We start from the raw sequence: 17312 nt of genomic DNA, 5'->3' as shown, positions 1-17312 counted from the left end.
CCGTAGAGGCTTGAGTTTATTTCTGGGCTCTCTGTTCTGTTCCATTGGTCTATGTGCCTGTTTTTATGCCAGTACCAGGCAGTTTTGATTACAGTGGCCTTGTAGTATAGTTTAGTGTCAGGTATTGTGATCCCTCCTACTTTACTCTTCTTTCTCAAAATTGCAGCAGCTATTCGGGGTTGTTTATGGTTCCATATAAATTTTTGAAGTGTTTGTTCTATGTGAAATATGCCATTGGTACTTTAATAGGTATTGCATTGAATGTGTAAATTGCTTTTGGTAGTATGGACATTTTGATGATATTAATTCTTCCAATCCATGAACACAGTATATGTTTCCATTTGTTTGTGTCTTCCTTGATTTCTCTCCTCAGTGTTATGTAGTTTTCTGAATACAGGTCTTTTACCTCTTTGGTTAGGTTTATTCCTAGATATTTTATTTTTTTTTTTGCTATTTCAAATGGGATTTTTTTCTTGATTTCTGCTTCTGCTGTTTCATTGTTGGTGTACAGAAATGCCTTTGATTTCTGGATATTGACTTTGTATCCCGCTGTTTTGCCAAAAGAAAATACTCTTCTTGAAAGGAGCCCTTTAAGAGTAAAAATTTAAAATTTTGTATTGAGTTACATATTTTCTGAAAATTATTATTGTAATCACTAAGCCTTCCAATTTAAAATAATTCAACTATTTATTAGAAGTGACATTTATTTGGCAAATAAGCATTTTTCTTATCTTTTTACATAAGATAACTTAAACGATTTTTAAGATTTAAATTTGACTTAAAGAACTAACCTCTTCTCTCCCCTTTTAAAAAATTTCTCTTCTCAAAAAATTCCCTTAGGTAACAGAAATCCAAGACTGGAGTGCATCAAGCCCACATAGCGCAGCATATGTTCTCTGGGATAATGGTGCTAAGAACCTTTACAGAGTTGGTTTTGAGGGCATGGTAAGTAGTAAGAACCACAAAAGAAAACATTGGATAGATGAAAGAAAGGAAGTAATTGTATTCTTCTATTTTTTTCCCCCTTGTCATCTCTTTTTGTCAAAATACAGCCATCTGAATCATCATGAATATGCAATAGGAGAGGAATCTGTAAATTGAAAATTTAATAAACTTTACATTTTTACTATATTTGTTCGAACTGTTTAATAGTCAATCTAAGAATATAAGATATAGAACCATCTGTAAGGCTGCTCCTTGGCGTGGTCTTGGAAAATAGTATTATTATAAGGTTTTTATTGTATATTTGTATTCTAGGCTTTGGTGGCTGATGAAAGTGTAAATTACAGTAGGTATTAAAATTATTTTTTTTGAAAAATTACTTTGTTTTTGAAGGTTACTCTAAAGTTCATTTTAAGAATAAAGTGTAATAGTAATTGTATAATTAATATATGTACTCAGGTATTCATTTCATGTTTCTAAAATATAGAACAACTGCCCCTTCTGCTTTCTTTTTTTAAGTTACAGTTTTATTTACCATATTTCTGATGCTTTGCTTTACAGTCCCCATGACTATGTTGCAACTACTGATCTGTACTTCTCAATCCTTTCACCTTTTTGACCCAGTCCCTCAAGTTTAAATTATTTTTAAGGAGATTTTTTTTCACTGTATTTTGAAAGTGTAGTGTTGATAATTGAAAATGATTGAATTAGAAACACTTTGAATTAGTAAAGTGCTTAGGAGAATAATGGTGGTGTATTCAATGGATTGCCCTATATTTCTGCATTCATGAGTCATTGTTCAAATATTGACCTCAGCTATTTAATTTATAGAGTATAAATATTATATTAATGCCAACATATGTCTTTTTTATCCCTTCCATCTTGAATATATTCCTCATTCAAAGTATTTTTTAAATTTCATTTTTTTTCCAACTGTTTTATGCCCCTCATTAGGAGAGGAAAATATTCCATTGTTCCTTTGATTTATTTTATTTATGTATAAAGGCCAGCCACATGACTCTAAATGCATACTTTTACTTGCCAGTATTTATAACTGGATATAGCATTGAAGATCAGTTTGTCATTATCCTCATGCCTGTCCATTTTTAAATCGTGGATTTTTGTAGGATTCCTACTTATTATTAACTTGCTTCAAATGAAGCTTTATGTGCTATATGTATTCAGGTACTTAATAAGTTTTAGGTATGTATATATACTCATAATCTTTTTTAAGGCTGAGTAGTACTCCTTTGCATGGTTGTGTAATTATATATTGAGATTTCTGTTGATAGTTGTCTTTTTATTTCTTGCAAGCATTGTTTCAGAAAGTATTCTTGTACAAGTGTCTGCATGTGCATTTCCTTAGGATATATTACTAGAAGTAAATTTGCTGGGTTTGAGTATGATACTAAAACAATTTGACCCCTGTGTGTTTTTGGCTAGGATTTACCTAATGTGATACTCTAAAGACAGAGGAGCTATAAAAGAGTTGGGTTGTCTTCCCCTCTTTCTTTCATGTGTGTTTGTGTGTGTAAAGGAGCTCCTTTCCATAATAAATATATACTAATCACCTATTTTTAATAGGTGGTATTAGGAACTTTTAATGAAATCTACTTCTAAATTTTCACAGTAGCCTCAAGGTTGCTCTTCTAAGTTTACATTTTCTCTACTTTTTCATGGTATGACCACTGCCTTCCCATTCAGATACTTAAATAATAATTTGTTTTCTTGTACAAGCAAAGTTAACTAAATGATGGTGAAGTAAGGACTAACGTTGATGTCAGTAGGAACATTAACTAGACAAGGAATCAAAGGACTTTGGTTCTATATCAAGAAATTATAGAATGATCAAATGAGTTGAGTTTTTTTTTTTTGGTAAAAGTATCTTTTAAATGGAAGGTGTTATGAACATTTTAAATACTAGGTATTTGTTATAGTTCCTTTTTTTAACATGTGTTTCTGAAAATGTTATAAAGATCAGGTTTATTGTTTTTGAGGGGTGCTGTTGAAAGCCATGTTAAATGTGACTATTAATCCAGACCTACTCTAGACTTCTTTTGAGGGTATGTTCTGATGGAACACTTTTGCCCGTTTTAGGTATTAAGCTATACTTGACATTTGCAAGAGTGATTTTTGTTTTTTTTCCTTCTTAGTCTGATCTGAAGTGTGTCCAGGATGCCAAAGGAGGTTCTTTCTACAGAGATCACTGCCCTGTGCTGGGTGAGTTAGCAGACTTGAGAAAATTACTGAATAATGGGTCAGAGTTCAAGGAATCAGAACATATTTAAATTGGACTTTTTAAAAATTAGTTACCATTAAAGCTATTTGAAGAGTTACTTTTTTGGTTTTATTTTGCTTTTAAAGAATTTGTTCTTTTTAAATGATTTGCATAGACACCAAGTTTTCATAGCTTTTGATTTGACATGCCATTTATGTCATAATATATTTGAAACTTGTCTGTTGACCGTAAACTTACGTGATTGAAAAATTTTGTGTTAGATGTTACATCTCAAACTATTGAGAAGAGGATCTGACAGTTTAAGCTTATGATACCCTTAGAATTTCTGTAAAAATGCCTTCTGAATACAAGAACAGCCCCAAGATTAGGGTAATATAATGAATAAAATTTCACGTACCATTAAAAAAGAACAAGAAAACCAAAACTACCTTCATTTTATAGATTCTTTATTGTTGCCATTATTAACATTTACCACATTCTTCTGATTAACCTGTTAGTCTCTGAATGCTTTTCTTTCTCATATGAACTGTGTTTTTTTTTCTGAATCATTGAATCTGCCTATTTGCTAAAAAGCACTCTTTTCAGTCAAAAAGTGCTCTTTTCTTGCATATGATACATTATTTTATTAAAAAAGGAGAATGTAGAAGAAATACTAAGTTTTTGCTGAGAGCATCCATTTCTCTTAGTATCAGAAACTTGCTTGTTGTGTCTTGCCTTCACAAGAAAAACATAGAATCAACATACACATTTGGATCTCTTGTTGTAGTGTTTCATGATCATGAATCCTTTATCCCAGAATGACTTTTGAAAATAATGTAGGGAATGGGCTTTGAAATCTTTCAAAATGCTCTTAAGGCAAATATCACAAAAATTATTGGTAAAATATAGTACAAAGCACTTCAGAGAAAAAAGTAGTTCCAGGGCTCTTTTTCCTAAGCTTTAGTTAGTTATCATGGCTTTGATGCAGTGATAGTCAGCAGTCGTCCAGGCAGAAGAGTGAGTATTTTCAACATCAGAACTTTGTGTTCTGATACATGGTTGCATAGTCTTTTATAGATTTTACTCCCGTTCAGTCATTATTATAAATTCTCACGTTATTTTAGTCTTTGAGCCTGGTGTTTGTTTTTCATTTTTTAAAGCTTTAGTTCTAGAATTTGACACATTATATTCTCAAAACATTTTAGATTAGATGTTAACTGAAACTAAAAATCTAGAGCTTATTCTTGTTTAAAAATAATGTAGTTGCGTATTGTTGCTGTGACTTTCCTTTTCCATTGTCAACTCCCTCTGCAATTACAGGTGAGCAGAATGGCAACAGGAATCCTGGTGGGTTGCAGATTGGTGACCTGGTAAATATAGATCTTGACCTAGAAATTGTACAGTCTTTGCAGCACGGTCATGGAGGATGGACTGATGGCATGTTTGAGACTTTAACTACAACTGGAACTGTTTGTGGCATTGATGAAGATCATGATATTGTAGTACAGTATCCAAGTGGCAATAGGTTGGTGGTATTTGTTAATTTTCAGTAATGGCAAATAAAACTAGAGAAAAGAGCCTTAAAGAAAGCAAATTATGTTATACAACCAAAAAACTGTTAAAGATAGCTCTCAGTAGGTAAAAATTCAGAATATGTTGGTAATGTAGAAAGGAACAAATGGCAAGAAGTATGTGTGTGTGTGTGTATTTATATGAATATCTTTATGTTCTATGACAATGTTCTATGACTTCCCTTCAGAGAGCAGAATATATCATATCATCAGGTCCAAGTTTAGCTAAAAATTCTGTGTTCATATTTGACTGTATCAGTCTATCCTTAATGAGGAGGATAAAATTAAAACTCTTCTGGCCCATGTCACCAGGGTCGTTCTGGTAACACAGCTCTTCCTGCCATAGACACATACACACTAATCCTTATCAGCAACATAGAATTGTGTGCATCTCCATACTTCTGTTCCTTTGCACATACCATTCTGTTCATGCGCAGTACCCTTTCGTCCTTTATTCCCTCTCTTCCTGGGCTAACTCGTCTGTATCCTGTAAATATTGAGCTCATATAGTTTGGGAACCTCTCTCTTGTTCTGCTCTCCTGCTGTGTGCACACATTATTCATCTATTACAATTTTCATTGATTTGATTTCTAGGTTGTGAGTGTTTTGGAGACTGGGCCTGTGCTATTTATTTATTTATTTTTAGAGAGGGAGAGAGGGAGAGAGACATCAGTGTGAGAGTAAAACATTGACTGGTTGCCTCTGATACGAGCCCCAACTGGGACTGAACCCACAACCCAGGCACATGCCCTGACCAAGAATTGAACTGGTAACCTTCCGCTTTGCGGGACGATGCCCAACTGAGTCACACTGGTCTGGTTCCTGTGTCTTTATCTGTTTGTTCTTAAGGATCAAAAATATGATCCTTAATGTACTTGTATGTTTATGGTATTTTAAAGAAAAAGTAGTAGTTAAGTTGGATAATAATCCAGCTTTATTACTGACATGTACATAAACTATTTCTTTTATTCCTTCGAAATTTTTTTTCAATTACAGTTCACATTCCATATTATTTTGTATTAGTTGTAGATATACAGCATAGTGGTTAGACAATCATATACTTTCCAAAGTGTTCCCGCTGATATTTCCAGTACCCATCTGGCATCTTACATAGTGATTACAATATTATTGACTGTATTTCCTATGCTGCACTTTACATCCCTGTGACTTTTGTAACTATCAATCTGTACTTCTTAATCCCTTCACCGTTTTCATCCAGTTAATTCTGAGGTTCTTTAGGGGAAGAGGTCATATAGAAAATAAGAAAAATTAACATTTAGTTGTTTACCAAAATACAGAATTAGCTCTGTGTTTAAATCTTATATACATGATCATATCAAGAGATGCAGAAAAAGCATTTGACAAAATCTAACACCCTTTCATGATAAAAACTCTAATAACTAGAAACAGAAGGGAACTTCTTTAGCCTGATAGAAGGCATCTGTGAAAACCGCACAGGTAACATCATACTCAATGGTGAAAGACTAAATAAATGCTTTTCCCTTGAGATCAGGAACAAAGCAAGATTGTCTCTTTTCCCCACTTCTACTCAGAACTGTCCCAGAGAGTTCAGCTGGGACAGTTAGGCAGGAAAAAGAAATAAAGGAAGATGAGAAAGGAAGAAGTGAAACCATCTCTGTTTACAGATGATATAATCTTGTTCATAGAAAAACCTAAGGAATCCACAAACTATTAGAACTAATAAACGAGTTTAGCAAAGTTGTAGGATATAAGATTAATAGAAAAAAATAATTTGTGTTTCTGTACATTAGCAATGAAGAGTTTGAAAATGAAATTAAGAGAACAATTCCATTTATAATAGTATCACAAAAAATAAAATACTTAATAAATTTAGCCTGAAAAAATACAAGACTTATACACTGAAAACTACGAAACTTTGTTGAAGGAATCAAAGAAGACCTAAATAAATGGAAAGACATCTTATGTTTATAGATTGGAAGTTAATATTGTTTAGATACTGTATCAGTTTCCTAGGGTTACCATAACAAATTTCTACAAACTAGGTGGCTTAAAACAACAGAAACTTATTTTTTCACAATTCTGGAGATGAGAAGTCCAAAGTCAAGGTGTTGGCAAGATTGGGCTCTTTTCTGGGACTCTGAGGGAGAGTCTGTTCCATGCCTTTTTCCTACCTTCTGGTGGTTGCTAGCAGTCTTGGTATTCATTGGCTTTTGTAGAATCATTGCTTATTTCTCTGCCTCTGTCTTCACCGACCTTCTTCCCTGTGAGTTGATGTGTCACAGTGTCTTCACATGACCTTTTTTCCCCGAGTACAAATTTTATTTTCGTATGGATTCAAAGTAGGGAAATCATTTGATACTGAGAGCCACATAAATAATCCTTCAGTCCACTATTTTATTTTTGTTAAGGCAACACTTGTAACTTAAGCATCCATGAGGAAAGAGCCTTGAGAAGACATAGAAGGAAATTAATTAAGCCCTAGAAAATCTAAAGTTTTTTACATAGAAAATAATCAAAAGTTGTTTTTATATGACTTCTTATAAGGACAGCAATCATTGGATGTAGGAACCCCCCTAATTTAATATGACCTCATTTTAACTTGATTATATTTGTAATATCCTACTTCTAAATATGGTCACTTTCAGAAGACATCAGGGATTATTAAGATGTAAACATATCTTTTGGGGTGGGACATAGTTCAACGTATAATGGATGGCAGTATTCCCCAACTTAATGAGCAGAGTCAGTGCAATCCCTGTCAAAATCCTAGTGACCTTTTTACACAAATTGGCAGGCTGATTCTAAATTTCATATGGAAATTCAAGGGTTCCAGAATAGCCAAAACAGTTTGAAAGAAAAGAATAAAATTTGGAGGACTCACACTTTTTGATTCCAAAATTCACCACAAAACTATAGTAGTCAAACAGTGTATTACTGACATAAAGATAGATATGGAGATTGATGGACTAGAATTGAGACTTCAGAAATAAGCCCTTGCATTTAAGGTCAGTTGATTTTTGATAAGGGTCCAACACAGTTCAGTGAGGAAAAAATAGTCTATTCAACAAATAATGATGACAGTATATACAAATAACAAGTCATTATATTGTACACTTGAGGCTGATATGTTTAATGTCAATTATACATCAATTTAAAAAAATATAAATAAAGCGACAATAAAGAGTAAACCGTGCTAAGTTAACCAGGTATCAGCGTAAAAAAGAATGAAATTGGACCCCTGCTGCATGCCATGTAGAAATATGAGTCACAGATCTAAATGTAAGAGCCAAAACTATAGCACTCTTAGAACCTAACCAGGATCTCTCTTTTAAGAATTGACTCAAGATTCAGGAACACAGTGCAGGAGGCTGCCCCTTATCTTGTAGATTTTCCTTCAAATGCAGAGTGAGTGAGAGGCTGCTGTCTGGAATGGCTGCTAGACTTGGGCCCAGTTAACCCTGAGGAGTCCTTGTTGGCAGATATATTGATTGTCAAGGTTCACATACTTTACATGTTTCTGAATGTTTTAATTTTTAATAGTGTGTATCATTTTTTATTTTTACTTTTTTAATCCTCATCTGAGGATATGTTTATTGATTTTAGAGAGAGAGAAAGGTGGGGGGAGAGAGGGAGAGAAAGACACGTACACACATCAATGTGAGAGAGAAGCATCTATTGGTTGCCTCCTGTATGTGCCCTGACAGGGGATCAAACACAACCTAGGTGTGTGCCTGATCAGGAATCGAACCCGGAACCTTTTGGTGTATGGGATGGTGCTCTAACCAACTGAGACACTTGGCTAGGGCTATGACAATTTTTTAACAAGCAGAGGATAATAACTCTACACAGAAGTATGTCATATTAGGGTGGTGAGACTATGATTATTCTTTTTCTAAATTTGTATTTTAAAATTATAAAAGGAAATATAATCAATTCAGGATGTAGTTGAAAATGATTGCTTTACTTTTTTGATGTGTTATAAAGCTTTTTTCTCTTGCAGTGCCTAACAAAATATGTTATGTTAAAATTAAACTTACCCATTTTGAGTTGTGGTTCTGATCCTTAGGTGGACTTTCAATCCTGCTGTTCTCACTAAAGCAAACATTGTCCGAAGTGGAGATACTGCTCAGGGTGCAGAAGGAGGTACCTCACAGTTTCAAGTGGGTGATCTCGTACAAGTTTGTTATGATCTGGAAAGAATTAAACTTCTGCAAAGAGGACATGGAGAATGGGCTGAAGCTATGCTCCCGGTAAGTATCTATAAAATAGTTATGTAGGGTTTTGTTTTTTTGTTTTGTTTTGTTTTGTTTTGTTTTTTTTGGTGGGTCTTCTGGTAAAGATAGGAGGACCTACTAGACAAATTCAAAAAGAGCTATAAGCACTAGTTTTTTAAAGTACTTTAATTTTAGAAACTAAATTAACATAATCATTGTGCTCTTTATTGGTGGCCAGGCATACTTATGCCTTTTATTTTCTAATTTCATTAAATAAGCCAGGGAAGGTCCAAAAGAGGCAACAGTTGATATTTTTTGATAGAACTATTAGTGGAGCATGTAATGTAAGGGTAAGACATTAATTGGGACTAAATACTATTATTGAAAATCAAAATATTAGTGAAGAAAGAGGGTAAAAGGAAGAACACTAGAATGACAAATTTCAATATTGTACATAGTAGGTAACCAATAGATAATATATTTATATTTTTTAAAGGAGAAAATATGGGTATTTATATAAGGGTATTCGTGTAAATTATCTATTTGGAAAATATATTGTAGTTAAATATAAAGCTTTACTATAAACTTTATATTTAAAAGAGAAAAACAGACCAACCATAAAGTTAAAAAAAATAAGTGTATATAAAAAAGGGAATATGATATAGGGAACAGAGATAGAAGGGAGACATATTTGAATATGTCTTGTTTTACAGATTTGATTTGAAACCATGTATTTTATATAATTTTAAAACAAAATTAAAAATGAAACTCCTAAAAGTATAAAAATGAAACAACCCCAAATGCATTTTCTGTTGACATAACCATACAGAAAGGAAGTTTCAACTGATTTTTAAACACAGTAATTTGTCTTTATATCCTTATAGGAGAAATATAGCCCATAGAACTACATAGAAAAAGAAATATTTAACAATTTTTAGAAATCTAATTGTGATAGTGTTGCTATGATTTTGAGATTGTTTGTTTAACATGACAAAAAATGAGTAGTTACAGATGATTCTAATTCTTTTATCCCCACTGATCTTAAGAACCAGAATAGTCAGAGTTGAAAAAAGAGATACAGATGTAATATATGAGAGATTATGTAAAAACCCTATACTTGCATTTATTCTTATCTTTTAAAGATTTATTTATTTATTTTTTAGAGAGAGGGGGCTGGGAGGGAGATAGAGAAGGAGAGAAACATTGAACTGTGCCTCTTGTATACACCCCGACTCGACTGGACTGGGGACTGAACCCACAACCCAGGCATGTACCCTGACTGGGTAGCCTTTTTGCTTTGCAGGACAGTGCCCAACCAACTGAGCCACACTGGTTAAGGCTGTTGTATCTTCTAAAACAAAGTAAAACATCCCCTTCCCCCCCCCCCCCCCCCCCCCGCCGCCCACTCCCCCACCCTCTGCCATCTTAGCTTTGTATTTGACATGGCCTAGAAATAGTGACCATTCCAGTAACAATAACCAACATTATTGCCCAGATTATGGTCCTGGAATATCTTTTCCTTCTGTAAAGAACTAGGGATCTTTGGAGAAATGGCTAATTCTAGCTCTTTGATAGAAAGATAAACCTGATACTAGATAGCAAGGAAATTACCAGAAATTTCTAGGTCATGTTAAAAGTAATCTGGCAGCCAACTTGAAGGATGTCTTACAGAGACAGATGAAACTATTGAACTATATCAATTGGAAAAATTCATATTGTAAGAAACTATAGGACAAATTACCCTGTTTCTTTAACAAATAATTTCCACAGGGGGAAAAAAAATTGTGTACATTTTGTTTGGGGCTTGATTGAAACCAACTAAAAATAATTATTTATGAAGCAATTGGGAATTTGAACATTGACTAGTATTTTATGTATTATTGATAATTTTGAGTGGGTTGATAATGGCATTGGGTTATGTATTTAAAAAGAGTGTACATAAAGAAATAATATAGGAGGGGAGAATGAGCTGATAATTGTTAAATCTGGTTGATGAGTATATAAAGATTCAATATATTATTGTCTACTTTTCTGTGTTTGAGATTTTCCATAATGATCAATTAAGGAGGAAAAAACAGAATGCAGCTTCATAGAGTTTGAGATGGTGGTGGAAAATTCCTAATGAGAAGTGGAAATGTCTAATGAGAAGTTAAAATTGGTGTGTACTGGGGGGCGAACTTCAAAGCATGGCTAGAGGAGTAGCGTATATTTTTTGAAGTCTTTTGAAATAAGATAATAGTTGTCAGGGGGATTAAAGGTTTAAGAAAGAAGAGTAAAAAAACAAAAGAATAAATTTTGGGAGAATGAACAGATTTAGAGATCTGAAGAAGGAAAAGGAGCCCATGAATGTAGAAAGGGGAGAAACAGACAGAAAGATTAGACTGTCATCTAGAAATTAAGGGAACAATTTCAAGAAGTCGGGGTCAGATGCTATAGAGAAGTCAAAAAAGAAAAGTCAAGGGCAGTTTCTTTTCTGGGTTAGGAAGTGGTCAGATAATATTACTATTCTTCAAATTTCTGGTATTTTTATTTGCTGTTCTATTGTGTTTAAGAGGATGAGTTTTGAAACTGAGTTTGAAATGGGGCAAATACTAGCACTTAACTTTCAGGATTATGGTATTAGGTGGGTCAATACAAAGTTCTTAGAACCATTGTGCTGCAAATGGCATACCATTATGCCAGAAGAATTTTTAAAACATTCAGTTCTTGACTATTTAGTCAGGGGCGCTGACCATTTTTCACTTAGATTGTCAAATAAAAATAATGACAACAGCCAACCCCACAATAACTGTTTAGTGTGAATGCCTTGTCTTGAATCATAGATATATAGATCATATAATAGAGTTGCATCTTAATAGTCATGTTGCACAATAAGGTTGCATCTGATTGGTTAGTTCTTGGTACCAGAAATTCTTATTTACAAGTATAGGCACCTGATTTTTTAAAATGTCACTTTGGGACAAAAAGGGTAGGTAATTATTATTTTTTCTAAGTTAATCACAATTATATCTTTTTTTTTGTCAGATCGGTGAAAAACATAACAGTTTGGTGTGCTGCAGAATTTTAATAATTAGGTAATATGTGCCATGAAATGAAAAAGGTTGAAAATCACTGTTTTAAAACATTAGAACAGCCCTCCCTGGCCTGGTGTGGCTGTCAGTTGGACGATGTCTCGTAAACTGAAGGTTGCTGGTTTGATTCCTGGTCAGGGCACATGCCTAGGTTGCAGGTTTGGTCTCTGGTCAGTCAGGAAGAATATCAGAGGCAACCAATCAGTTCTTTTCTCTCACACTGATATTTCTGTCCCTCTTTTTCTCCCTCCCTACCTCTCTCTCTAAAACCAGTAAGTATGTTCTCTGGTGATTTAAAAAAAAATCCTTTAAAAAAAAGGAACATTAGAACAGCACTTGCCACATGGTAAGAACCACTGTTACTGATTGTGTTCTATACCTAATTGCCCTTTTTATATTACATTTAATAGGCATGTTATTTCTACACACTTAAGTTTTTGAATCAGCATGATTCTAAAAAGGATTTAAAGATGGTTGTAAACTTTGAGCCCTTTTTAATTTAATTTTTAAATGAGAAATCAGACTATATTTTTAGGCTAGATTGATGATGGATTTTGTATTACTTGAGCTATAAGTTCTCAAGATGTACCTTTTGAGTAAAAAAAATGGGTTGAAAAAAAATGGTTGAATATCCAAAAGCAAAATTTTGTGAACTTTTATGAATAAGATAGATTCATGATTTATTTTCTTATATTTTTGTGGAAGTATAATAGTTTTATTTTATTAAGATATTTTTAAAGGTAATTTTTGCCCTGGCTGGCGTAGCTCAGTGGATTGAGTGCAGGCTGCGAACCAAAGCATCACAGGTTCGATTCCCAGTCAGGGTACATACCTGGGTTGCAGGCCACGGCCCCTAGCAGCCGCACATTGATGTTTCTCTCTCTCTTTCTTCCTCCCTTCCCTCTCTAAAAATAAATAAATAAAATCTTAAAAAAAATAAAGGTAATTTTTAATGTTTGTAACTAATGAATAACCCATTGAATATCATGATTATCCCTTAAAAGTTTTTCTTTAGGAACAAAGAAAAATGAATTCTTTAAACATGTAAAAACTGGCGATTGATTTTTATGGTTTATACTTTGGACTTGGAAACATTAATCTAATTTTTAAAAAGACTTTAGGTAAAGTTGGCCGAGTACAGCAGATTTATTCAGACAGTGATTTAAAGGTGGAAGTTTGTGGTACGTCTTGGACATATAATCCAGCAGCAGTTTCCAAAGTGGCATCTGCAGGATCAGCCATTAGCAATGCATCTGGTGGTATGTTTTGTTTCATGTTTCTTTAAAAGTAATATGATTTACATTAGAACTTTTGCTAATTCCTCATTTCTGATGTACTGGTAATGTTGTATGTTTTCTCCCAGATCACATAACTTTACTTGAATGTTAACTACCTTTTAAACTTAACAAAGCTTGTTTTCCTTTTTCATACAATGAACAACCTTTGTTCTGGCTGAGGTATGCACTGGAAAAGTTCCATAAGTGTGTGCTTTCTTTTGCATGTACTGAGAGCTTCTCCACCTCAAATCTAAGATATGTAAAACTCAGCATTCTCCTCTCAAAGAACCATCACTTTCTGGAGATTGTTTTCATTTTCAACATTATTGCTAGCAGATGGCTTTCTTTCTGGATATTTTTACATCTCAGCCATATTTTTTTCTTTTACTGTTTAGTGAGAGTTACTATACATGTCACAATGAGTAGAAAACCATGTTGAGATGTGAATATGCTGGATGCTGAGTAGGCTCAAGCCCAGTCTTTCCTTCCTATGCTTCAGCTTTATGTACACACTCTCAGTTCATTCTATAACAGATTATAAGTTACCGATGTATATTGTTGTTATTCGGAAAGGAAGATAGGACTGTAACACTAAATGGTAAGAAAGGAAAACATACAGTGACCTCCAGTTTTATTTTGTACTGCATTCTCCTTCCTCCTCTTCTGTCCCTTCTTACCGGCTGTAATTTGCTGGTGTGCTTAAAGTTTAAATCAGGTGGTATTTATTTTTATCATGAGGTTAGATGGCATCACAGCAGGCTGGCTACATACACATTAAAAGCATGGAGGATGGTTAATATCCTTCTCTGCAGAAATGTGGACTCTTGCTGATCTGCTGCCCCACTTTGTGATTTCTTTGCTTTCTAGTAAGAAGATCCAAGAATTAAGTAACAGAACGGGGCAGCTTCTCTTCTAATTAATGCTATTTAGAAAAAAAATATTTCAGGAAAGGGTCTGTAAATCTCTGGTTCTTTCTTGTTTTAGTCTAAACTAATCAGCTGGCACCTTTGAAGTAATGTTGTTAACACTTAGATAGATGTCCATTTGCAGCTGAAAATTGGTTTGTCCCTAAAGTATTCCCCCTGATACTATAGAGATTACATTTCTTTTGCATCATAATTATTCATGTGATTTATTCTAAGGTCTGTAGCATTGAGCTCAGAGTCATTGTAGTAGTATGCTTAAAACCTGAAAGGAGGTTTGTATCATTATGGTAGACCTTTTGTGATGTGTTCATTTCTGATATCTTTGGTATGATTTCCACCTCTTGAATTATTATTGTAACTTTATACTTTTTCCAAAATTTTAACTTGAGATACATGAATTGGACAAAACTGAGAATACTTATGCGGTCAAATGTAATGCATCTTTATATACCATATTTTTCTGTGTATAATGTATACTTTTTTGCCCAAATTTTTGAGGGAAAAATAAGGATGCACATTACATGGGTAGTACCTGAAATACCTTGTATCTGTTCTTATGTTTTGTAATTATTTGTTACATAAAATTTCTTATACCATAATGTGTTCAAAAATAAATGCTAAAATTCCTTTATAATATAAAAAACAAGATTCTAAATATAAATAAATACAAAATGAATTAAAAATTAAAATGAAAGATTTTTTTCCTGAAAGTTTGGGCCAAAAACATGAGTATACATTATACATGGAAAAATATGGTATATATTTATATATGTAGTAGTAATTATAACTTGCATAGTAAGTTATAATTACTTACATAGTAAGTTATTAAGTAAGTAATAGTAAGTAAATACATAGTAAGTTATAACTTGCATAGTAAGAAAAATAACATTAATGATAGAAATAATAAAAAGGAAGCGTATATATTATAGGCATATGGTTAATGCTTGTCTTTTATAGTTAAAGTTTGAAACCTTCCTATATTAGCAGCTTTATTTGATGTTTTACAGAAAGACTCTCCCAACTCTTGAAGAAGTTATTTGAAACCCAAGAATCTGGTGACCTCAATGAAGAATTAGTTAAGGCTGCTGCCAATGGAGATGTTGCTAAAGTGGAAGATTTGCTAAAAAGACCAGATGTGGATGTGAGCATTTAAAAATTTTGAAGCATACTAAAATAGAATAATAGTATAATGAACTTTATACTTCAATAATTATTTAGATTTTGCCACATCACTTAAATAATTAAGACTTTGCCACATGTACTTTAGTTCTTTGTTTTCTAAGATGTTTTAAAGAAGACAGCAGTCACCATTTTTCAGTGTGCATTTCAAAAAGATACTGAAATTTTCTTATTTTAACACTGTGACCTTTTTTATTTTATGATTGACAGAATTTACACTTAGGTTTTTAAGTGGTTAGTGTCCTTTTGGGAAATTCAGTGAGTTTTTTCCATGTGAATATTATTATGTGCTTTAAGTAGATTTTAATAAATATTATAAGCAATTTTGTCCTTTTTAAAACATTTAATCTAAACTTTTTACTCTCCTCTCCCTGTGAAATTAACTATTTCACAGTTTGTAAGGCAGATAAATTGGAGGTCATGTACTTTGTAAATCTTAAAAGTTTATGTTGTAATCTTACTGTTCACATAAGCCATAATTTAAATGGGCCATTTTGGTTCTCAGTCATATATTGGCTTTGCCATGCACCAATGTGATGTTCAGTGCCTGCCAAGATTGTAAGTGGAGTGACAGCCCCTGTGTTATGAGGGCTTTTGTCGCTACACCTTTCTATGTAAATATGCCAGACAGTTTAAAGGTCTATAATTGTAAGGTATAAACATCTTATTCCTATGAGCTCTTGTAGCATTTTAGGTTTATTTGAGAGAGATCAATTACAGCAGCACAACAGAGTGGTTTCTTGATTGGTTGTAAGATATGTCACAAAAATTTTGTTTCCAATATTAAAGTACCAATGTTTTTGTGTTTGAACTGCAGTCAGAATTCTTCTATATTCATTTAGGTAGATTTACATTTTGTTATATTTGATTTTTGAATTATTTATTTTTTAACAATGCTGTTCATTCTAAAAATTAAAAAAAAAAAACAAATAGTTCTACAAAATTTGTTAGGAAAAATGGCATCTTCTTCTCAGTTGTCTTGTCCCATTTCAGTGGCAACTATTTTCACCTTTAGAACCCTTTCCAAACAAGCTTTTCATGTCAGAGGGCCAGTGTTCAGATGTCTGGTGATCCTTGGTTGTCCATTTATCTACAATAGTGGTCAGTAAAAGGCTTGTTTGGAAGTTTTTTTGTGTGTCTGGGTTTGTCAACTCTGGACTTCACTATAGGGTGGTCTAGTTGGATGTTTCCTTAGGTTATTTCTCAGTATTGATCATTAGCTCTTTTCCCTTGGGCTGATCTGTCTCTAGAAAGACCTCTCGATTCTCCTGCTGGATATAAACCTGGCTGCCAACCTTATGAATATTGATTAAGGGAAGAGAACCTGGGTTTTTTAGCATTTGGCATGTAAATACTTACAGAAGAGTTCTGTGTATAGTACTTTGTCCCGCCCTTGACAGTGGCTAGTGACTTTCTACCATTTTCTGAGAATAAACTTTCAGGTTTCTGTTAGTGTGAGGAGTAGCTCAGCTGTGCAGAGTGGGAGAATCCAGGGTTCTAAATGCTTTTAAAACAGACTGTCATCCAATGCTTTTGTGTTTAGCACCTATCATATTATTCCTGTATTCAGAAGTCATTAATTCTGAGCCTTTTGGGTTTCCTTGGCAGAAGGGTTGTTTTCTAGGTGTTTCTCACTGCAGGTTTAGGTCTGCTGTCCAATTTCTTATACATGCCTCTGTGTGTATGTGTGTGTGTATGGTTTCTGTATTGCTAGTTCTAATTATCTTTGTGGATTGAAACTTAAAAGAAAATAAAACTTTACTCCTGTTTTAGTGTGATACCATAAATAATGACAGTAAATACAACCCATCCTTTAATTGAAAGAACACTCTTAGAAGGATATACTTTCTTTTTTAAAAGGTTTAGTGAGGTATGGTTGTTTTGTACCATGAATACAAATACAATGATATACTTTTAAAGTGTCATAATACT

At 33.4% G+C, this 17312-nt stretch overlaps 1 protein-coding gene and 1 non-coding gene across 4 annotated transcripts in view; one reads left to right on the top strand and one right to left on the bottom strand.

Annotated features, from left to right (window-relative positions):
- Positions 1–17312, top strand: part of MIB1 (mindbomb E3 ubiquitin protein ligase 1) — a 124865-nt gene that overhangs the window by 35709 nt on the left and 71844 nt on the right. For all 3 annotated transcript variants that reach the window (XM_036009221.1, XM_036009220.1, XM_028523921.2), the window contains 6 exons: positions 841–945; positions 3096–3162; positions 4481–4685; positions 8780–8963; positions 13113–13257; positions 15209–15342. In XM_036009221.1, coding sequence (XP_035865114.1) covers positions 841–945; positions 3096–3162; positions 4481–4685; positions 8780–8963; positions 13113–13257; positions 15209–15342 — 840 coding nt within the window. The remainder of the gene's footprint in view (positions 1–840; positions 946–3095; positions 3163–4480; positions 4686–8779; positions 8964–13112; positions 13258–15208; positions 15343–17312) is intronic.
- Positions 9035–9097, bottom strand: LOC114507147. The gene has a single exon (XR_003685418.1). It is a non-coding gene; the product is annotated as a U7 small nuclear RNA (small nuclear RNA).

The sequence above is a fragment of the Phyllostomus discolor genome, chromosome 9 (genome assembly GCF_004126475.2).
Source record: "Phyllostomus discolor isolate MPI-MPIP mPhyDis1 chromosome 9, mPhyDis1.pri.v3, whole genome shotgun sequence".
NCBI lineage: Eukaryota > Metazoa > Chordata > Mammalia > Chiroptera > Phyllostomidae > Phyllostomus > Phyllostomus discolor.
This window is presented reverse-complemented; position numbering and strand designations above follow the sequence as displayed.